The sequence below is a fragment of the Colossoma macropomum genome, unplaced genomic scaffold (genome assembly GCF_904425465.1).
Source record: "Colossoma macropomum unplaced genomic scaffold, Colossoma_macropomum, whole genome shotgun sequence".
In the NCBI taxonomy this organism is placed as follows: Eukaryota; Metazoa; Chordata; class Actinopteri; order Characiformes; family Serrasalmidae; genus Colossoma; species Colossoma macropomum.
This window is the reverse complement of record NW_023494794.1, coordinates 2,525,236-2,548,696: the sequence shown is the minus strand read 5'-3', so window position 1 is coordinate 2,548,696 and position 23,461 is coordinate 2,525,236. Positions and strand designations below refer to the sequence as shown.

The window sequence follows — 23,461 nt, the reverse complement described above, 5'->3', positions numbered from 1 at the left end:
GTCTTGCAGTGTTTTGACTGTTTTTAAAGATTATGAAATGTTTGATTTCGATGGAAAAAAATTGAACAACAAATCTAACATGAGTGCTAATAGTACATGGCCGTATAATCAGTGTAAAAAATTGTGCAACTTACTGTGGTACCAAAAGGTATATGGGCATTTATAAAGGAGGCTAGTCTGTTTCAGACTGTTATTGTTTGAAGAAACATTTTTTTTTATTTTAACTACAGATTCTACATCAAAATTTAAAAGGAAGAGGGCAGGAGAAACTAGCCGTACACTCACTGAGCACTTTATTAGGCACACCTGTACACATACTCATTCATGCAATTATCTAATCAGCTAATCGTGTGGCAGTGCATAAAATCATGCAGAGGCATGGCAGCAGCGTCAGGTACATGTAATCTCATCTTGTGGCTGGTTTGAGTATTTCTGTAAATGCTGATCTCCTGGGATTTTCGCACACAACAGTCTGCACACCATTTGTATAGTATTAAGTGCTCAGTGAGTGTACCTTTGATGTTTTCTCAAGTTTATGGTGTATCTTGTCACATAACCAAAAACAATGCCGATATGTACCTCTTTCCTGTTTACATTTGAAGCAAAGATCTAAACAATCTAAAGAGATCTTATGGAGGCAAACTGGCCTAAGTTATGTCCTTTAAAAAATACTTTTAAGTTAATTTCATGAAAAAATGTTGAGCATAATTTGGGATATAGGCCATCCCAGTTTTACGGTTATCATCACTTATATTTATTCCCAGATCCCACTCCCACATGTCTTTCGAAGATCGTAGAGATGATGTATATACACCGAATAGTAGGTCATATATTCATGAAGCCCTTTTAAGCCACTATGCCAACACTGTTAGAAATAAAGGTTCTGTGCAGGTACATTTATCATTCATCAAGGTACAAACAATGTAAATGTACAACAGTGGTTTTAAGGTCCAACTGTACACCTTAAACAAAGTTTTTCTGGGTAAAAAGTACATCTTTGTACCTTTTCATCGCCTAATGTTTTAAAACAAAAATAAAATAAAAAGCCTGGAGATGAGACGGGGTGTGTGGAGTCAGTAAATATTTTATTTAACTGCGTGATGCTTATGACACTTATATTTCTGGACATGTTTTGAGGTGGTTTTATGAGAATGACCTGTCTAAGAAGTGAGCCCTGTCTATTTCCACAGTTTATAAATCAGATCCTCTAGTCACATTACCACTCTACACTTTATACTTCCCAGCAGTCCATTGCAGCAATGGCACACCAATCCCCTGTGTGAGTTTGATGCTTCTTGAAGAATGTTGGGTCAGAGTGCTTTGGGCCTTGCTCATTGTGATTTAATAGAGGATACTCAGAATTTAGGATATTCAGAATGTATCTATTCACGCCTGTCAAAATGTATGGCTCTTTTTAGGCTGCATATCTATGTTTTCATTTTTCCTCTTTACAAATCTTGGTCCTGTCTCTGAATATTATCAGTAATAGCAGGTTGAAGCAATGTAAAGCAGTGCACAGAGCTACTAGGTTGTGCTGCTTAAATACTCCCATTGCTCCAAATACTCTCTGCACTCTGTAGGCTTCTTGTCCGAGTGGACATACCGAAGAGATATGAACACAAAAGCATAAGTTTATCAATGGCTTTGTGATGGGCTTCCTGGTATTCTCAGTGGAGAATTACCATTCATTCTGTTGTGAAGGCACTTAACCTGGACCTGCAAAGCACTGTCTACAGAATTTTGTGCTTGTTCTTTCACCACAAATATAAATGAGCAGACATAGTGAAATGTGAAGAGAGATGATGGATCATAATATTGAGGTTTTTATTTCAGGTGTGGTTGCCAGCTGTCAAGGCCAAAGGGTTAGAAATTTCCGGAACATTCTCCCGCCGTCAGGGTCACATGTACATGGACATGACTTTTACCAACAAAGCCTTGCAGCACATGACTGACTTTGCCATCCAGTTCAACAAGAACAGGTATGTGATCATGTGTATTTTTGATCATGGAAGTAACTTTTAATTATTCTGCTAATGAGAACTTTTTCAACATACAGTCTACAGTACTTTGAATACATTTTTAAGTTGAAAGTTTAAACGTAATCGAAGTCTGCTGCATCTGTAGCCTGCAGTCAATTAGCAGAGACAGTAATATTGTCCTGCGCTTGAATTCCAAAAAGTTAGCATGGTATATGAAATGCTAAGAAAACAGGAAGTGATGATTAATAAATCTTGTTTGACCTGTATTAAATTAAAAACGGTAATATAGAACAATATTTTTATTCTACCTATTTTTTTTTTATTCTAACTTTTTTTTTGTTAAATTTATGCTTATTCAAAATTTGATGCCTGCCACACATTCCAAAAAAAATGGATGTGGTATATGTTTTCAGTGGGAGACAGGTCTGTACTGCAGACAGTGAGTCTAGCACCTATAGGCTCTGGTTGCAGTTGGGGCCATGCAGAATGGGCCTTGGCATTGTCAGGTTAAAACAAGCATGGATGTGCCTGAAAAAGACTTATAATTGCTCCAAAATGTGTATATTTCTAGGGGTTTCCTGAATGTTTTCATGATATGAACAGTAGAGGGTGAAAACTAAAATCCTTGTAGCCGTTAATTGAGCCTTGACCCATCCTTGTTCATAAAGAAAACTGCCCCGTCCCAACTTTTTTGGAATGTGGTGCAGGCATCAGTTTCAGAATGAGTGTATATAAATAAGTTGATAGAACATTAAATATCTTGTCTGTGTACTGTTTTTTCATTTTAATACAGGCCAAAGTGTATTTACAAATCATTGATTTCTGTTTTCATTTGTGTTTCATCTACTGTTCTAACTTCTTTGGAATCAAGGTTTGTAATAAAAGACCCAAAAACTCAATGATGCAAGATATAGTAGATTCTAACGGGGAGCTGCTTCAGCACCTGCCTGCCATTATATGCGTGCTTTGATGCTTTGATTTCAGATGGTTCGCTGTTCTTTTCTAAGTTCTGTAATTTTCTTTTGTGAGGAGTAGTTAATTTTTACTTTTGAAATCGAACGAATGTTGATTTTTTACTTTGTGCTTCTCTTGCTTCCAGTTTCGGAGTGATTCCTACCACACCTCTACCTGTTCACACACCTCTAATGCCAAATCAAAACATCGACATCTCCCTGCCTCTCAATACCATTGGGCCAGTTATGAAGATGGACCCTCTTAACAATCTACAGGTAAAGCACCCATACCTCACCATTACTATTTTAAACCACCTTTTCTACACTCTCTTGCTACTCTCATGAGCCCACACAAACCCCTACACACTCCCACTATTATCAAGCAAATCCAACACTCTGCAAGTTTTATTGCTTTAAATTCACATCAGTAATCAGTATTTATCCCAACCCTTGAGTTCTTGACTTGAAATTATCCAACTCATTTTGTGATGATTATACTGGATTGTGTAATTATCTCACTCGCCTGTCAGAGAGATTCATCAATTTTGTCAGGAGTTTCCACCATTAAAATTAATGTTGTTTAATAACTGACAGTAACGACCGCTTGCCGGAGGCAAAGACTCTTGCCGGCTAATCAATCAGACAAAAGTGCCGGGTTCACTCCTCACATTCCACACACTTCAGGCAGACCCATTCTCACTCTGAGCTGAACTAGAGGATGCCAGTTTCACCGGGAAATGGCTTCTTCCCCTCTGGGTTCAGCCAGCCTCTCCTACTTAGCCTCTTGCTGGCAGTAGGCAGCCAGAATAAAAGCTAATGTGCCAAAACCCAGCTGGGAGGGCGTCCAGCAGTGCCGTTGCACTGCGTGTTCCGGCTTTAGCCTTCACACCTTAATGATCTGGGTTATTCTCTCCACTGCCTCCCCAGCTCGCTGTTGTGAGTGTTGTGGGGGGGGTCACCATGCATTCTTTCACATATTTTACAGTCTCCCCTTCTGCTTGCTTAGTGTCTATATTTGTGTGTGTGTGTGTATATGTGTATATATATATATATATATATGTGTGTATGTGTATATGTGTGTGTGTGTGTATATATATATATATATATATATATATATATATATATATTTATTTATTTATTTATTTATTATTATTTTTTTTTTAATTACATCATTTTGTGATGTTTTATTTATTATGGCATTCTTTTGTTAAGCTTTTAAAAATTAATCCTTGAGTAGCCACAATCTAGTGGCATAGACCACGATAACAGCTGACTAACAAAAATGAACATATGATGGCACAAGCAGCCCTTCAAACAGCTGCTACTGTTTGGTGGGCTAGTTCTATAACCTACTGGTTACAGAAACATTGACCTTGAGAAACATGTTTGATATCATTGCTCAGGAAACTGACAAAATGAAAAACTAAAAAAAGTCTAATGATGTCAATTCAGTGCGCAGTAACTTTAGCTTACATGTAGCACTATTCATATTTCAACTCTGTAATGACCTCGTAATTCAGAGGATCCGATGATCTTCGAGAAAAGAATGTTCATAAGACAAAACATTTTTGATTACCACAGGATGCGACAGAGGCAATTCAAAACTCTATTCATTCTGCTCGTAGAAAAATTCCTTTTAGACCTGGAGTTTCTTATATGGCCATGAGAGCATGGCACTGACTACCGAATGACAACACAGCTACAGTGGTCTATAACAAATCCAAACAAATTTTGGTAAAATTCAAGATTTCATGTTGACTTGAATAATTTCCTTAAAAATTGTAAGAGATTTATACACCTTACTTTTATTCTTTCACTCTTTCTTCTGCTCTGGTTAGCCTTCTTTTTTGCCCTTCATTTCTCTTTGTCTTGATCCCCCCCTCTTTCCTTTTCGCATGTGCAACACTTGAGTCTGTCCACCATAAACAGAGCCCCCTGTAGGGAGTGTTTATGAGCTTGCTGTTTGGAAGTGCAAGCTTACCTGGCTAAGGAGCCGCTGTTGTTCAGAACAGAGCTACGCTACGCACACTGCTACACAACACTGTGCTTGGGGCCGTGTGACTTACGCAAGTCCCCCATTACCAGAAACAACACCCCAGTGGCTTCATTATAGCTAATCCTTAAGTCCTTTCAGACCGGAGGTGATGGCACAGAGGCGGTCTAGTAACAGCTTAAGTGCACTCGCTTGGATAGAATCTCAGTCACAGTACTGTGCCGTTCTATCATTTTCATTACCCTTGGTTGCCTAGGATGTAATTACCATAGTGATGCCAAAAGGAAGGGATGTCGGTTCAAACCAGCTGTTTTTGTTTAGAGTTTTAGTATTTTTGGCCTCAAACACCAAGCGTGTGCTTCTGAACAATACAGCTGTGCTCTTATGATGAAAAACATTTGATGTGCTGCGATGTTGACCATGTTTCAGACAGCGAGTGTACTGTTTCAGGAGAAAACAAACAAAGCAAGGAAAGCGGCTGCAGTAGCATAAGAACCATAACACTGGGTTGTTCTCAATGGGTAATGCAGTCTCAAGCAACATATAAACTAAAACAAATAATTTAGCTTAATGTTTTGCAGTAAAGAGCTGATTCTCCGTTACAGAGATCCACTATTTTAAACAGAAACACCAGTCACATAGACTGAGCTTGTCCTACTACGACCGTTTCTCAGAGTTTCAGTAGTATATTTCCTCCCTCATTCTCCTTGTGGCTCTTACGGATTGTGTGCTGATGAGCTACACGTTGAAAATCAAGTTTTTTTGCATACAGAGTTATAAACCTGCCCCGTTGCGTTTCTAAATGTGCTACAGCTGTGGCAGAGCAGAGCTGTCAGGGCTAGTCAGTGAAGTCATTACAGCAGTAGTTTAACCAAACAGTGCTAATGTGGCTAATAACACATGAATGTGAGTGTTGCCATTTGGAGTGTTGTTGTTTTTTTATACTGTCAGTTAGGCATCTGCTCAGTGATGGTTAACTGAGTGACCATGGTAGAGCCTCCAGTGATGTTAAAACACATTTACTGCCAGTTTAAAAAAAGTTGTTAGTTTATTGATTTATTTTATTTATTTATATGCAAATCATAGCAAGACTGTAGTATTCCCACACATAAACTTAACTGAACTCCTAAACGTGTTGGGTGTTGTGATGTGATATCTTACATTAACACCATATTTATTGTACCTAGCATAGATGACCAAAGATGATTCTGTTACCAGCACAGGACTGTTGTTAGCCATGTTATATAACCTCATTTGTAGAAGAACTATTGAACACGAGTGAGCCTTCACTACCGAACAAGTGACAGCTGCTGCATAGTTATATCTTGGCTCATCTGGGGCAAATTCAGATCAATTCATTTAATATAACTAATATCCAAGGTAAATTAAATGCTGATGTTCATTACCTAGGGGGAAGATATTTAATTGAAACTCATTTTACGTCTGGAAGTTTTACTGGGAAAAAAGTTCTTAAAGTCGACAAGTAGGTCATTGGAAATCCCGAGGGGCTCTTGTGAGACTCCAGCACTGGTGCCAAATGTGAGCGGATGTGCAGTGTGCCTGTGGACTCAACATCTGTCACAACACTCACGTCACGTACACAGGTGGCAGGCTGAGGTCTGGGCTCTGTTAGGTGTGAGATCATGAAAGGCAGCAGACACTGGCCCCAGTCCTGCTCTCGAACAGTTGAAGTACCACACACTCAGCCACTTACTTAAAAAATGATGTTTCACCCACGCTAAATGAAAGTTAATGAGGACCAATTAGCAGCACAATGCCACATACCCTCTTCTAGGTTTCATTTTATTAGCAATAGATTTGGGGGGAAAACATTTATTTAAACATTGAGTTTATCTCTAATATGGGACTCTAATTGTGTTTATCTTAAAGCCAAGTATAAAAATACTATATACATTAAAACCACATTGGGAAATAGTAGGGGGAGAAATATATCATTTACCTTCTGATTGAAACAGCAGGTTCCTAACAGTACACAATTTTCTCACTACTCATCTCTGGTGGGCATTTCTATGTTTGTTATGGAAATAGGGGGACCATATTAAACATATCTGGGGCAGTAGACCACCTGATCTTATTTATTTTAATATTATGCAGAAGCTTACAATGAGGCTAAAATACAGACTTGTGGTTTTTATGCTTTGATAATTTTTACAGTGTATCAGTCGCCCAAACAAGCTAGACAGTCAGCTCGCTCAGTCTCACTAGCAAGCTAGCTACACACTAAGTAAAAAGGATTCTACTAGTACTGTAAAGGGATCTTTGGCTTACAACAAAAGTGGAATTCTTTTTGGTCATATATACGATCATTTTTGCAAGGCTTCTTTTAATAACCATGCAGTTGGTTTTCCATCATAGAGAAGATGTATGCATTCAAATGGTTCTTTGGGTGTTCGTGGTTCTATATAGAACAATTGCCTTAACTAAAGAACCCTTGAAAAGCCATTTTTTTAAGAGAATACCTTAACAAGAATCTTTGGATCTCCATTTGATTTAAATTTCGGTTCCTGCTCAAACCATGTCAACTTTTTCCGTTCTCTCAAAATCTTCGTAGATAACAGATATGCTTAAAACAAGATATTTTCAGTGTTAAAGTGTTGTGGGTTTAAAAAAGAGAAAGAGAGCCATTGTTTCCCCTCTCTGCCTATGGAAAAAGCTTTTGTTTGCCGTTTGTGACCAACGAACTAAATGCAATGCAGTGGCCAGACTTATATCCATGAACTATAAATCTGCTGAACTTTTTTTCTGCATAGTGCGGCAGATTTCGCCACATCGCAGCTGACGTACTCCATATGGATCTGACAAAGCGCTGAAATGAATGTGAGGTGGTGAAGTTGCAAATGTCTGCTTTTGTTAGCCAGAAATGTTAAGAGCATCCTAGTTATCAGGATTATGAGCTAGTTCAATATTCAAGTGAAGCACTTCAACCTTTTTCAGAACGCCATTATTATTTTTTTTTCCCCCTCTTCTTTTAGACGGTAATTTTTTTCCCAAGTTTTTGTACTTTTGACCTGTGAGCTGCTGCACTCAAGTGCACCTGCAAACGTATGTAAATGTAATCACATTACAGTGGCATTGTCTGACTTCTGTTGCGGTGCTTCCCTGTTCAGGCTTTAATGTAATGTATATTCAAGGGGCTGACCAGACTCTCCTCTGCTGCAGGTGGCCGTGAAAAACAACATAGACGTGTTCTACTTCAGTGTTCTGATCCCACTCAACGTCTTCTTCGTTGAGGATGGCAAAATGGGTATGTACCTTCTCCATGACCTCTGCACCGCACCTGTAATCACTTTGTTAGTTATATAACCTGAATTTCTTGCTCAAACCAAGCTGCAAGCTGATTGTTCCCATCTGTCTTAGTTTTCTGTTGTCTAAAAATGTTATTATGGGTTCTAGATGGTTACTATTTGTTCCTCTTTGACTCCACAGAGCGCCAGGTGTTCCTAGCCACATGGAAGGACATTCCCAATGAGAATGAGCTGCAGTACCAAATCAAGGAGTGTCACTTAAATGCGGGTAAGACCACTGGTGGAATTTTAATATCCTGATATGCAGTTTTAGAATGAAATAGACCATTAATGTTGGAGCTGCCTAAATGCCTTTGCATCATATATGGAACTCTCCATTAAGGCTGGTTAGCCTGTCCTCTCAATGACGTTAAACCACTTCACTGTTTAAAGAGATCTCAAAAATGAATTGAAGAACATCATGCCACTAATGAAGGAATGCACCTTAAGCTTCTTGTGAATCAGATTCAGAAGGCAGAGGAGTAGTCACCAACCACATCTTTTCTTTGTTTAATTCAAAATGGTTCTGAAAATTTGTATAAATTACTTACTGCTAAGAAGGCAAGAAGTCAATGCCAACCCCACTTTTTAAATTGTTTCCCAAACAAAAGACATTTGCTCAGAATGACTTGCGCTGCAGTTCCAAGAGCTGCGACAAAGAGTTCTTAGTGCTGTGAAAAGAAAATAGCCAAATAGATTGTTTCAATCCAAATTACCTTCGCCTCCATTTAGCCTTGTTTTTGTGGTCAGTTCTATGCATGTCAAGGGCTTGAATCATTTGAATGTAATAAAACAGTTTTGAGAAGTTGCAAGAGGCTTCAGTAACCATAGGGACAAGAGTTTGCATAAGTGCTTAAGAAATCTCATTTTTTGAAAAATGGTTCAAAGTTTATTTTTACTTTTCTTGTTCAGTGTTAATCATTTAGTCTGTTAATACCTTTGCAAGTGTAATCTGATGTGATCACTTCATAGATGTCGGACAGGAGAGCAGCTGTACATGCAGATGCTGTAAAAGCAGGTCTCAGGTCTCAGCAGACTGCTATTTGTACTTATCAGCCAGGAGCTAATTTACCCCAGCAGTGCAAGCACCAGTGGGACATAGTCAATCGAACATGCCTGTTTAACGCACAGTCATGCATTAAACGCCATATTAGTAATGCACCAAACTGAAAATTCTTTGCCAGAACCTAAATTCTGGAAACACTGGCCCAAAAGATAGAAACAGCTTACATAAAATAAACATGCTAAAATGATTTTGTATGTAGGCATGTACGTGCAGTATATGCCTATATAATCCAACCTCCTCAACAATGGAGTGGTTCATCATCCAATGCAATGATTTTCATTATATTTTAGTTATACTTTTGTATATTTAATACAAAATGTTTAACTGTCTTTTCAAAAACTGCTTCCAAAATTGACTTCAGTGTGCTCACAAGGACATTTCTTCTTTTGTTGTTTTGCTGTATTCTGTATATTGAGCGGCATGTCATGTTTTGATGTGATATTACACCTGTGATGGAGAAGTTCTTGAGAGTTGACTTGCTGCTGCTTAAACTGTTTGAATGCATCTGTGCTGACCAGTTCATGAAAGCGAACTGTTTTTATTACTATTTCTCATTTTCATTACCATTAATTATTTGTAAAGCTTTAGATTTTGAAACTTTGTTGCAAGCCTGAATTTCCATTAGCTATTTACTGCAATTTTAGTCATGCAGTGCCAGATGTGATCTCGTAATAAGAATACACGTTTACACTTTTGGGTATACATCTACACTTAAAGGGCATACCGCCTCTAAAACCTGCCCTCAATTCTAGTTCATGCTCTTTTAACATTTGGAGTACTGTTGTGAACACAAGCAAACCAAACTAGAGAGGTAATGTTTATTTTACAAAATGTAATGCGTTCGTTGTATATGTGACACACACTCATGCTTAATTGGAGATTTAATTGGAGTGTCTTTTCAGCCACGCTAACTTCCGTTACATCTGTGGCCTATCGACAGGCTTGTTGATGAGTACACCATCATCTACTCAGCTGGGCCTCCTCGAGATGTTGGATAGGAAATTTCAAAGTCAGTTTGTTTCCACCCCAGTTAGTCTTTGTTCTCACCCACATTTAGCCCAAAATATCTAATGGTTGTCCCTAAACATTCTTGTTACATCTAGGGGCTGCAATTTAGTCCAAGACTAGACTTAATCCATGTGGGAGAAACTGGTCCTTAGACATTAGACGTTTTCACAACAGCTGCTACAAACAAATGTGTTTGTGGGAGGAGCTTGAATGACCAACAGTGACCAAGTCTTTTGTTAGCTGTTTCAGGTTCACTAGAGCAGTGAAGAGCTTTGAATGTTCAGTTCTGTGGCTGTGTAGAAGTCAGAGAACCCTGTTGAATTTTATGTCCTGTACCTGTGTTATCATTTATCACTGGTCATTGTTTGTGTTGTATACATGTGCAATACATTCATAAAAGTTTCATCAAAGGCAGCTTGGCTGCAGCAGAGTTTAAATGCTGTTCATTTTGTTGGGTACCTTTTCTAGTGGTGTTCTAGGATGGCTGTTTAAATTCAGTTTGTGGTTTCAGGGCTTTGACCAGTGGGAATACCAAGGCTGGTATAATGACATGATGTTTTTCCTATTGCTGCTGTTTGTAGCCTGCTGATTGCTCTTACTTGTTTACAGCCGTTGTGTAACAGAGGTGTGCAGGACTGAAACACAGTGCCAAAGGAAATAGAAGCTTCTGTTTGGGTGCTTAGAAATTGAATGTCTCCCCTCCTCCCCCCACACTAGTTGTTTGCCAATGTATGAAGCATTGTCCTAAATACAGTAGTAATATGGTTTCCAGTTGATGGAGATGAGTGCAGATCTTCAAACCCTGATATGCAGCTCCCAGCAATTTGTGTGTGCAGTAATTTCATTTTTTTTGTGTGTGTGTGTCTGTGGGTCGATATTTTTATAATGACACCCCTTGAGTCATCACAAAGACCCTTAAGTAGTTTTTCAATATGAATGCTGTTCCAGTTCTCGCTCTCTTTCTTCCACTGACTCTCATTGTGATTCTGCAATAATGTTTGTTTCCCTCTCGCCTGTAGGAGAAGAAGCAACCTCTAATCTTAGCATGACAGGAAGGAGAAGTCAGTAGTGCGTTTTACGCATTGACTTTCTGTCCACATCTCATGCAGAACAAGCACTCACAAAAGGCCCTTCTCATCATCACATTATCAGGGCATTGTCTTTCATGTGGCAGTGTTTTTAATTTTATATGACTCGCTCTTCCAGCTATTTTTGTCCTCATAAAACTGTGCTCTGTGCTCTGTTTCTAAAATAACAGTTAATTTTATCATTACTTGCTTATTTGCCTGCAGCTCAGCAACCAAGACTCGCTCTCACTTATGCTCTCTCTCGCTCTCTCTCTCACTGGCTCTTTCCCTTTCTCTTTCTCTCTCTCTCACTTGCTCTTTCTCACTCACTCTTCTCCCTTTCTCCTTTATTGCTGTCACTCTCTTTTATTGCTCTCACTCTCTTTTATTGCTCTGTTTTCCTCTCAATATGTTTTTCCTTTTTTTATTGCTCTCTCTTTCTCTCTCACCCTTTCTCTTTTTTTCTCTTTCTCTTTTATTGCACTCTTACTCTTTTTCTCTCACTCGCTAGCTCTCTACCTCTTTCTTTCTTTCTCCCTCTCTGTCACTCTCTCTTTTTTCGATTACACTTGCATGCACTGTCTCATACTGTCTCTTTCTCTCCCTGCCTCGGACTTGGACACAGGTTGATTCAGGCACTGGGCTCTTATCGAGTCTTCCACATATGTGCATGCTGCAGTTATTTTTAAGGGCAGTTTTGACAGCAGCAGGCCAGGAGGGTTCCCTGCCCAGTGAAGCGGGGCACAGGTCCTGTGGGAGGGGAAGGATTCATCTTTGCCCAACATTCTTACTTCTTCTTCTTCTCTCTTTCTTTTTGCTCTCTGCAGTTCTCTGAATTTATTTTCATTATGGTTGCTTTATTTGGTCCTGAAGTATTAAACCTCACCTTGTATATTTTGGTGTTTCCTGTGCTTAAACGTATCAAATCGGCTCATTAACAAGTAGAGTTGCATGACATAGCAGGATAGCATATTGCGATTATATTGCTACAGATTGCAATTCTGATGAACGTTACAATATGCTAAAATGAAATGTGGTGAACAATTGATGAATTAAAGATTGAGTTCATTGTTTTAGCCTGAATTATATATGAAGGGTTTTGTTCCAAAACACATTATAGACTATTTTCGATATTATGGACTGTTTTCATTTTTTTCCATGTGTTGTTGGGAGTAGGCTTTACGCATACAAGAAATACCAGTGCTGCTGTATTATAATTAATACCACCTTTATTAGAGAGATGCAAAAATGTGTTTTCCATTAAAATCAGCTGTTATTCTTTTGAAAATTACAAATGTGTATTTACAGCATTTGGAATAAAACTCTTCATATGGTCCTAATTGTTTCATTTTCTGGACTGTGTAAATGCTTGGATTCAACACCCACAGATTGGTCAGGATTTGCGCAGCACAAACAACAACCCGTTTTGTGATTTGTTAGAGAGCTCATTTACCTATTGTTGCCTATTGAAGGTTTGAAAACCATTGATGTAGATGACTATATGAGGTGCCATAAATATTTTTTTAATAGCGTTAGAGCTGTTCTTCTTAAAGATTTTTTTATAGGTTGGAAAGTTTCACTGTTATGAAGCATCTTTTTAGGTCTATCTATTTATCTTTCTCTATATCTGTTAACTTGGTCAGTAATTCCTGTCTTTCTGTTTCTCTTTCATTCTACTTTTTATCTGAAAACGCTCACAGTTTCATCCCTCCCACCTGCCCCTCTGCCTTTTGTCTGTCCAATGCCCATTCAGTCTGATGACCTGCCAGCACTCTGCTTGTCTGATCTCGGTGCGATAATCCATCCTCGGCTGTGGACCATCAGCTTTCTGTCGTGCTGCAGCACTGTTCTGCTGGGCTAGATCTGTCAGGGTCAGAACTTCAGCAGTGATAGAACCTCTAGCACAACACTAGATATCAGCCTTACCCTCAATCACTGCTTCAACACAATATCTCTCCATTCTGTCAGCGCTCTGTGTGACCATCCGTTAAATCTGTGCTGCCTCCATCTTGGCTCCAGATTTAGACACAGACTGAACAGAAAGTATAACTGTTTGGCTGATTTGGCTTGTATGTAAAGTAAGCAGCTTTGTGTAGCCTTCCCACTTTCATTCTTTGTGAATCTAAGAAAACACGTAGTCGCTCTTTTCAACTGCAGTATGCGTAAAATAGATTAAATTGTTTATTTTCTGAGTGGTAGCAATTAGTTAGATGCTTTTTGACATTCATTTCAGTTGGTCTTATTAATTTTTTTGATCGGTCCTTGCTAAATATTTGAGCAGCAGCATTTTGAATGAAATGCATAACGAACATAATGAATCTGTTCAATACTGGATTATCTGCTGCAAACAAGAGTACGCCCCTCTAAGATCTACCCCTGTATTCCTCTACTCCCATTCTCTTTTAACGCCTGAAGTAGGGTTGACGACACAAGCAAAATTTAGCTAGCGACGTGTTAACGTTAACTAACGGAACTGTGTTGCCTTGAAAGAGGTAATTTCCCTAAAGGCTATTTTTTAAACTGCGTGTAATGTTTCTCGTGCACATGCTTAATTAAAATTTTTTGGTGGGGCTTTTCAGCCATGCTAATCATCCATGAGCTAACAACAGGGTTGTTGTCTGTTAGACAAAGTGATGAGTGCACCATCTAGCCTACTTTGAGCTCCGCCTTCATGAGACATTGGATTGGTTTAGAAATATCACTCTTAGTTTGTTGCCACACTAATAAGTCTTTTTGTTCCCACCCTAATAAGGCCTACATTTAGCCCAGAAATTCCTCATGGTTCTCCAAACATTCTCTTTACAAGATCACATCTGGCCTTGTGAGACTACTCTGACAGATGAATGATTTAAAAAATGGAGACATGTAGGATACAGTGTACATTATAGATAAATGTGGGTTAGTGTTTCATTCCTTATAGCCTTCCTTATAGTTGTTTAGGCTTTCATGGGGAATTTATGAAGAAGTCATGATAATGAGTGACATCAAGTTACTAGCTATTTCTGATGCTAATGTCGTGCAAAACTGCAGGGGACCAGTTAGCAGGATCTGCCATTGCCACTGGGCCCCTAGTAGTGTTTATATATTATTCACAGTATTATTATTGTTTGTGGATGAAGCATTTTGTGATTGCTATTTTGAGCTTACTGTGCTAGTGGTTTAGATTAGTTTTAATATACCTTCTGTATAACTCTCTGTATTTCAGTCATGTTCTGGAGTTATTTTGCACTGTCACTGACACAAGACACTGTGACCAAGTGAAGTGTGACCGTGTAACTGACTGTGTGTGCGCTTTTGTGTATGTGTGTGTGTGGGTGTGTGTGGCCCCTGCAGACACTGTGTCAGGCAAGCTGCAGAATAATAACATCTACACCATCGCCAAGCGCAATGTGGAGGGCCAAGACATGCTGTACCAGTCCCTGAAACTCACCAACGGCATCTGGATCCTCGCCGAGCTCCGCATTCAACCAGGCAACCCTAACTACACGGTAAAAGCCCTCTGACATTCTCTACTGTTGGATATTTTAGAGATGCATGATGATGTAAATCATGTTAGCATTGGCAAATAATTGCTTAAAAGTGATCTGCGTCAGACACGTTTAGATTTGACTTATATCTCAAACCAATATTTAATGACGTATATTGTAGGGGATACCAGAGAGGGTTATAACATTTGAGGTAAGTTGTAACACCCCTGGTTTCATCAGAAATAAGCTACAGGGGTGATACCTTTACTGTGCACAACCACCACTCTCCTGAGCTGAGGTTTCAAGACTATGTGTGAAACAGCAATGTGTTTATGTAACAAAGTCTGGTTTTGAGGTTTAAAATCAAATTTCTTGTGTTGTTGTCCAGCAATGTCCTGACTGACCAGGACAGTTGTAACACAACATAATGAACATCTTACAGGAATCCTTTCAACTAAGCTAAACCTTAACTGTCAGTAGAATTTTCAGTATCATTATTTTTCCTGTTTGTTTCCTGCTCTGAATGAAAGAAAACAGACAAATTATTTTGTACTCCACTTATGGTTGCAACCTACTCTTTTAGAGAGACAAAAAGAGTTACAACTCTCCTTGATCTCTCCTACTCTGGAAGAGCAGAACGCGTTTGCCATATGTTGGGCAACTGTGTTTAATTTTACTGAATTTGTAACCTTATAGTAAAAATGTTACATTTATCCATAATGCTAATCCAGACAGATGTAATCCAAATTCCTATACTTTCAAAACGTGTATATGTCAGCAATTGGCAGATATGTTTGGCTCCAGCCCACAGTTCTCCTATTAGTGCATCCCTAATATATTTATCATATTGAGTGCATAAAGGCAGCAGTAAATGGTGATGGACAGTGCCTCCTGTAACTGCAGGGGTGAGAATATAAGAAAATAAATGCCAAACACAGCACACAGTCTTTCTCACTTAAATGCAAAAAAGAGCAGCAGTAACATAGGAGTATAAAAATGCAGAATCAAAATCTAATAAAATTTTTTATTAGTTTTACATTACAAATACTATTCAGCTGCTCTAAAATTTGACTATATTCTTAGAGGCTTGTTAGAAATGTTTGTTAAACACCAGCGCACACAACTTGACTCATTCCTTTCATTTGATTTTTACAGATTTTAGTGTTTTTCTTTTTTTTTTTTTCCATTACCACACAGTTGTGTAATGCTGAGCCTGCGTCATCACTGAACTCCAGTGCAATGTGATGAATGTGATGAATGTGTGTCCCTGAGAGACTTTACATTCTGCCTGGCTGGCTTTTTGTGCGTTTGAAAAGAACAGGAAGGTCAAATGGACTTTGATTTTGAGTAACAGCTTACACTTAAGTCCAAAGATTGATCGATCTCCAATTTGTTGTAGCGTACGCAGACCTGTGAGATCCCCTATGACGGATGCTGTAGGTTGTAAAGCTTTTCCATCTCCCCATAAACAGCTTTCTTTCTCCCTTTTTTAAGAATCTTTTTCCTGTGTTCTTGAGGATAAAATGTTTTTGAATGAATGCCAGAGTGCACTGACTTTCCTCTCATCATTACATTCCGTTTTACACTCCTAACACATCCTTACATAAGCTGAGCTTTTGTCATGAAACAGAATATTAATTTCAGCCATTCTGCTGAACGCTAAACAACGTTACCAGTGCAGATCCCTGAGTGGCCACACTAAGAACGTTTTACATTTTCCCCAGTGGGAGGGCAGACAAGGTGACTCTTGCATTGCAGTGTTCGCATATGACCCGCTGCGCCATCACCATCAAAGAAGGACACCTTGTGAGGACGGAACATTACCATAAAGTGATTATCACGCTCTCTGCTCTTCACCCCACCTTTCATAGCTGGATTTTTTTCATCATGTTGGCAGGATCTGTCAAAGCGTGGTATTTAGGCAGTGGAAAATGCCCTCACTTTTAAAAGATTGAGGTGTATTTGTACTATTTTGCCAGTTTAAAACAAAAGCATGAGTGAGTATCTGGCTGTCTGACAAGTTAACAAGAGCTTTTTATCCAACGCTGGCTGTAATCAGACATTAGAGTGCTTGTGTGCAGAGCACTGGGGCCAAGCGCCTTTTTTATGCAAACTTCTGCACTCAACGTAAGGCCCAGCTGAATGCATTAATCCCTTGATTAGAGGCAGCCACCCCTGGAGCATTCCAACAGGCATCTGCTTGGGCATTGCTGCGGGGCCTGATTACCTGGACCCCCCTGAGACTGGCCCTGCCTGGCCTGATCAGAGGTGGATCCGGTCCTGCTGTAATTGATTTTAATGGGTATTTTAGCCCTGAGTATCGTGACAGCATTGTCTTGGCTGGGCTTTGGACTGATGAGGAAAGCTTCAGACCAGCTGGGTTCCACCCAGGGAGCCAGTGATGAAAATATTTAGTGTAGAAGCCACTGCACAGGCCTGCCAGAGCCATTGTTGGAGGGCAACAAATGGAGAGAAAGCACAGATTGATCAAATGATCCACATAGTACCGAGATGCAGTCACAGGGTAAATATTTTTACAGTTTTTGACAAAAAAGTGATGTCTAGTAATGAAACGTTTACTTTTTAGTCAAGGAATATTCCTTTGTAGAATTTAAATGAAAAGTCTCTGTTTAAAATAATTTGCAGCGTCCAACACATTACATATGGAAACAATTCCTACGTTGTTCAAAGAGAACAATATTCCGTGAGGATGACTCTCAGTTAGAGCTGGACAGTAGTCATAGTGCTTTTGCCAGAGCCGAACACAATGCCATTCACACCCTCCTATCTACACTTCCAAGCCAGGCGCGCATGAGCTTTCATATATTATGTTCAGCCTGCATAGTTAAATCCTTTGTACAGTCTTGTGTAATTAAAAGCGGCATGCACATTGAATAGAGTTAGCTTAATGGCATGAAGCAGTTGATGCACAGCTCTTTATGACTGTGCTTTTGTTAAGAACTCCCCAGAGTGAATGGTAGGTCATTCATTGCTTAGGAACGGTGTAAGGACAAACTGTCCAGCCAAGCTGGCGAACAGTATGACTGAGCTTGTGTTGACTTAGAATTACAGGTGCAGTTAGGCAAAGTACACAAACATAGAGTGTTGATGACTAATGTTGGACAATATTCATCAAATTTAATGTCATTTTGCTTTCCAGCATTCATTTGGATTAGATTATATGTAAGTTAGCATTAAGAAGGTTAAAGCCTCCTGAGTCTGGTACTTTTGTCTCTGTGGTTCTCAAATCCTAACCCTAACCCCCTAGGAGCACTCGTTTAAGAACCACTGCTCTATGTTAAAAGATTTTTTTACAAACCCGATCTTAGATGTGGAAATTGGGGGTGCTGTGAGGGCTGTAGCATCACCAGATTTCAGGATTGTTTAACTGCAAATGCTAGCAATATATATATATATATATATATATATATATATATATTATATATATATTATATTTTTTTAATAAAACTGTTCTGTAATGTGTTATGTCCTGACATGTTGTGCATATGACAAATAAACTTGAACTTAAAAGAAATAGAGCATAGTAAAGACTTATTTATGCTTTAGGGTTGTTTCATATTTTCAGAATCTGTAGTATAGTATATATATGTGTGTGTGTGTGTGTGTGTGTGTGCATATATATGAGTTGTGATTCCATGCATTCTGTGTTGTATACATTGTAAAAAGACAAACAACAACTAAAAAAACAAGTTGGCATATATTTTTTGCATGAAGCCACAGGGTGTTACATACATGCCATTTAGTGTTTCAGCATTCCGAACATCAAACAACTTCCCGTGTTCCTGAACCTGATATTTACTTTCTCCATTCGTGTTTTTCTGATATTCTTAAAAGACACATGTATGCACAACAGGGCAATTTCTAAAGGAACAGAACAATAGAATATTCTGTTCACCTAAAAATGAATTAAACATACACCTTAACTCAGGGGGGGTCACAGCTTTTCAATGAAACTGTTTGACATTTTGATAGACTGTGATTGTTTTCATTAGCTTAGAGAGCACTTTCTACTCTGTCATTGTGTTAATTACAAATTTTCACTCTCACTCTTTCTGTTTTTTCTTTCTTTCTTTCTTTCGTTCTCTCTGTCCTTCCTTCCTTCTCTCTCTCAGCTCTCTCTGAAATGCAGGGCTCCAGAGGTTTCTCAGTATGTGTACCAGATGTACGATGCCGTGCTGAAGAATTGAATCCTCTCTCCATTCCTCCATCTCATCATCCTCCACTCATTCCTGTGGTACAAGAACAAGCTACACCTTTTTTTTCTTTTTTCTCCACACTATTTTCAAATGCATCTGTTAGGATTTATGTTTTTTCTCGTGTTGAGTGTCCCAGAAGCAACCACATGCATTCCGCTCAAGCGTCTTTGTGTTGTGGATAAAGTGTAGATGGTGCATTGTGCCTCTTCCTGTGTATTCCCTCTTCCCCCTGCCATTAAGAAACATGAATGAGTCTGATTTCATTGCATACGCTTTTACGTGACCTGTATTTGCAATACTTGACCATTCCACTGGTAAAGAAAAAAAGGAAGACAAACAAATAAGCGTGCTTGGTGGTGATGTTTCAGGAGCCATGCCACTTTTCACATCTCAGATTCACATTCTCAGGCAGGATCCGTGCGACCGATACACAAGAGTTTTTTGAGCCAGCATGGCCTCAGTAGCCAGTAGGAGGCAGGTGAGAAAGCAGGGTGCAGTGCAGAAGGAAGCAGGTGTTTGATTTCTTTTCCACTGAGAAATACAATAGAATGCCAGTGTTTACTTACAGTGTAGTCTTATCAACGGTCGCTACTTCAGAACCACTATATTCAGCAGCTACCGAGACCAGAGCTCACCAACCCAGCAAACATCAACATTCTAATGCTGCCTGTTTTAGATTGCTTGCAGAGCTCATGGACCAAATAAGCCAGAGTACATGGAAGAGAACATTCTAGAAAAGTGCGAATGGGGGTGAATATTCTAAAACAGTGTAAAAGAGAGACAGCATTCTAGATCTGTGTTAATGGGGAGAACGTTTAAGAACAGCTCGAAGAGGGAGAAAGTACTAGAACGGTCAGGGGGAAAGAACGTTACGTGCGAATGGGGGAGAGCAGATGGGGCGAACATTCCACAACAGTGTGAATTGGGTGCACAACATTCTAGAACGCTATGAATGGAGAGAATGTTCTAGAACCATGTGCCTATTCAAAAGCAGTGTGAACGGATTGAACTTTCTAGAATATTATGAATAGAAGACGTTCCAGAACAAGGGAAACATTCTGGAACAGTGTGAATGGGGGACAGTGTTCTAGAAGCGGAATGGGATGAACATTCAAAAACAGTGTAAATGTGGTGAACATTCTAGAACAGGGTGAATTGGGGAAAACATTCTAGAACTGTATGAATGGGATGAACTTTCTAGAACAGGGTGAATGGGGGTGAATGTTTTAGAGTCTCCCAACAATCACACACCGGTATGGCACACCAGGTATTTGGGTTTGTCGGTGTTTGTTGGGTCTGTGTCCTCTGGTCGGGTCAAGTCGTGCCATCATTTCAGATTTTGCCTTTTCTTCACTCTCCTGTTCTTTTTTTTTTTTGCCTTTCCTCAGTTATGCCTATGTATCTGTTTTATGTGCCCCATTATTTGTGAGAAACTGTGAAGCTGTGCTTTGCCAATTCTGTGAGTAATGAAATAAGCTTTGCATGCCTTATAGCATATTCTTATAGCACCTACTAATGTGTAGAATTTTTCAGCCTCCCCATGTTTCCGAACGTGACTACACTCCATATTCCTACCATTATCATTAAGCAGCTCGGAGTCTGGCAGTATGTAGATGTTACTTGGAACGCTTTCGGCTATCTGATCCTCTGTTCGTTTTTAGACTGAATGCAGCCAGAATAGTCACTTGGACTCCTCTTATCCCGTTATCACATTGCTGTATGGTCCTGTGCAGTGATCTTGTGTACTGTGATGATATAGATTAGGCTCTTCTTAGGGTTATACCATCTATGGATATTATAAACTCCTCCTCCAGTAGTAGCATATGTTCTAGTTCTGTCTCAACACTAGAATTCCAATAAATAAAGTGAACAAATATCCAACCGTTTAGATGTTTTACAATTAACATTCAGTGGAACTAAATCTTTGAAGGAACCATGCTAATAAGTGTGTATGTTATGGTAGTATGGAAAAAAGTAGTGTAGGGTCGTCCTGTTTCTTTGTTGCCAGAAATGTTTGTGCCTGTGAAGCTGCATGTAAGCAGTGTCCATTACTTTTAAAAAGGAAAAAAAAATTACTATATATGAGCCATGTACATCTTAAAATCCCATTAAGACCGTATGGGATCATCTGGAATTTCTGCAGTAATGGTGTGTGTTCATTTATGAAATGTGCTTGAATACCAAACATGACGTAATCGTGCCAGTGAAAAAACAAATTAATCACAGTTGTTGAAATTGCTTTTTTTGTATTATTTTACTCTCTTAATGCTAATATTTCAAGTAGAGACCTGCCTTTGTGTTGTCTTTTGGCCTTTTCCTATTATAATACAGGCCTGCTTCCTCTGCCAGAACTAAAGCCTCACAGTCATTCCTCTTTCCTTTGTTATCCTCTTCCCTCCTTACTGCCAATGTTTTACTTCATGTATTTTTCATTTTCAATAAAATCCTCACTGACCGTATCGCCTGGGCATCTCTGTCTTTCTCCTCAGTCCTGAATAGAGTCAGACTTTTCAGATAATGTGTCTGGATGCAGCTGTCTGATCGCAGCTCTCCTGTCTGATTAGCCATGTGTAATCTCTTCCCCCTATGAGAACGTCTAAGCCGAATACCAAATACCAAAAAGGGTACTTCTATTGGAACAATCCTGATATAACAATAGCAGAGCCCTTTTTGGTGCTATAAAGAACCCTTTCACGATGCAAAGAACCCTTTAATCATGGAAAGGGTTCTCTGAATATCTATGATTCTATATAGAACCATTTTCTTTACTAGAGAGGTAGTAAACTGGAAAGTATGTATTGGGTATACTGATGGATTTGTACTCTTCTGAATATTTTCAAAAAACAGGTAGAAAAAGTACAGAGCTGTTATACTGCAGTTTAAGTGTTTTATTAAAATCTTACTCAAATTCGGAAGTACAGAGTCAAAAATACATGCAAGTAAATAGTATACAAGAATGAAGTATGTAAAAGTAACAAATGTTTTAACAAATCATGGTTTTTTTTTTGGTGGTCTACCAACTGTTGCTTATTATATTTAACATAGATGAAGCATTACTTTATTACGTTTCCATACATTGTAATAAAGTGTATATGTTCATGAAGAGATGGGAGATTAACACAAGTGAAATAATGGCTTACTTTAAGCTGCAAACCTAGCTCCTGTCACTATCAGCACTGTTACTAGAGTGATTCTAAGAGGTGCCGTTTAACCCTTGTAACTTTGAAAAATGCATCTTCTAAAGCATTTTTTTTTTTTTTCAAATTTTTCAAATTTTCAACATTGTTTCCAAGAAAACATTGACTTTCTCAGGAACGGTATCTTGTTTTTTTCTGCAAGACAACTTTGCTGAAAATGGCTTGAGGTTTTTTTTTTGGTTGTTTCTTTGTTTTTTTAAGCATAGAATTAGCAAACACATAAACTGTGATTAAAAAGCATCCATGCTAACGACATGAGGACTTCAGGGAAGTTCCAGTGATTTACTTCTTTTTTTTGTGAATATTACACTGAAAATAATGAAAAAAAATGAAAGAACTTTTCTTCTTCCTATGATCTTAAGGCAATTCAACTGATGCAGCTTCCTGTTGGGCATGAGACTTTTAGAATACTCCAAAGTTGGGCGGGGACAGAATACTTTTCTAGGTGCTGTAAATAGGAAGACAAAGGTGATAGATAGGCGGAATCGGTCTGTTTGAAGGGCAGGGGTGAAAAAAATAAAAAGGGCACCTACTGCACAACATGGGGCCCCACCAGCTATGATGCATCATGTATAGTAAAAAAGTCTTTATCCTTGACTAACACTATTAGGCGATCCAGATTACACAGGGGACTATAAACTTTTAAAATGTTTCTTTCACAAACACTGTCACAGTAAAACACAGAGGGAACTGTAAACATTTGTTCTACTAACACACACACACACATACACAGATGTGATGATGTCAGTGAGAAGGCTGTGATTTGGGAGGTCAGTAGTCAAAAATAGTCAATTGAAAAAATTATTAATTGAAAATTGTGTTTGGATGGTTGAAAAAATGCCCAAGAGGGTTGAAATACTGGTTAATACTAATATTAGTTAGCTAGCTTCTTAGTTTGTGGTGATACTGTATCTATTAAAGCATTTGCAGTGTATATACATTAATATTTAGTAATGCATCATTGGTAAATCTCAGTCTTTACAATCAGGAAAGCTTGCTGTATTACCCCCCTTCACACACTCAGGCTTTATTAAACCCCTCTGGCATCTGTGGCTCAAACTGAACACTTAAATGGATGGAATAGATGTATGTTTTTAACAGTTGGAATGAGAGTTTTATATCTTTTGTCATCACTGGCAGCAATTTAATTTTTTTGCGTTTTATCAATCTATCTATCTATCAAATACACTTAACTTTAAATGATCTAAA

General features: G+C 38.8%; 1 protein-coding gene across 2 annotated transcripts in view; it reads left to right on the top strand.

The window, feature by feature from the left end:
• Positions 1-21,514, top strand: part of ap2b1 (adaptor related protein complex 2 subunit beta 1) — a 48,049-nt gene extending 26,535 nt beyond the window's left edge. For both annotated transcript variants that reach the window (XM_036579875.1, XM_036579876.1), the window contains 6 exons: positions 1,834-1,979; positions 3,079-3,208; positions 8,106-8,190; positions 8,373-8,459; positions 14,705-14,859; positions 18,972-21,514. In XM_036579875.1, the coding sequence (XP_036435768.1) occupies positions 1,834-1,979; positions 3,079-3,208; positions 8,106-8,190; positions 8,373-8,459; positions 14,705-14,859; positions 18,972-19,046 (678 nt within the window). In that variant the 3' untranslated portion in view covers positions 19,047-21,514. The remainder of the gene's footprint in view (positions 1-1,833; positions 1,980-3,078; positions 3,209-8,105; positions 8,191-8,372; positions 8,460-14,704; positions 14,860-18,971) is intronic.
• The last annotated feature ends 1,947 nt before the right edge of the window (positions 21,515-23,461 follow it).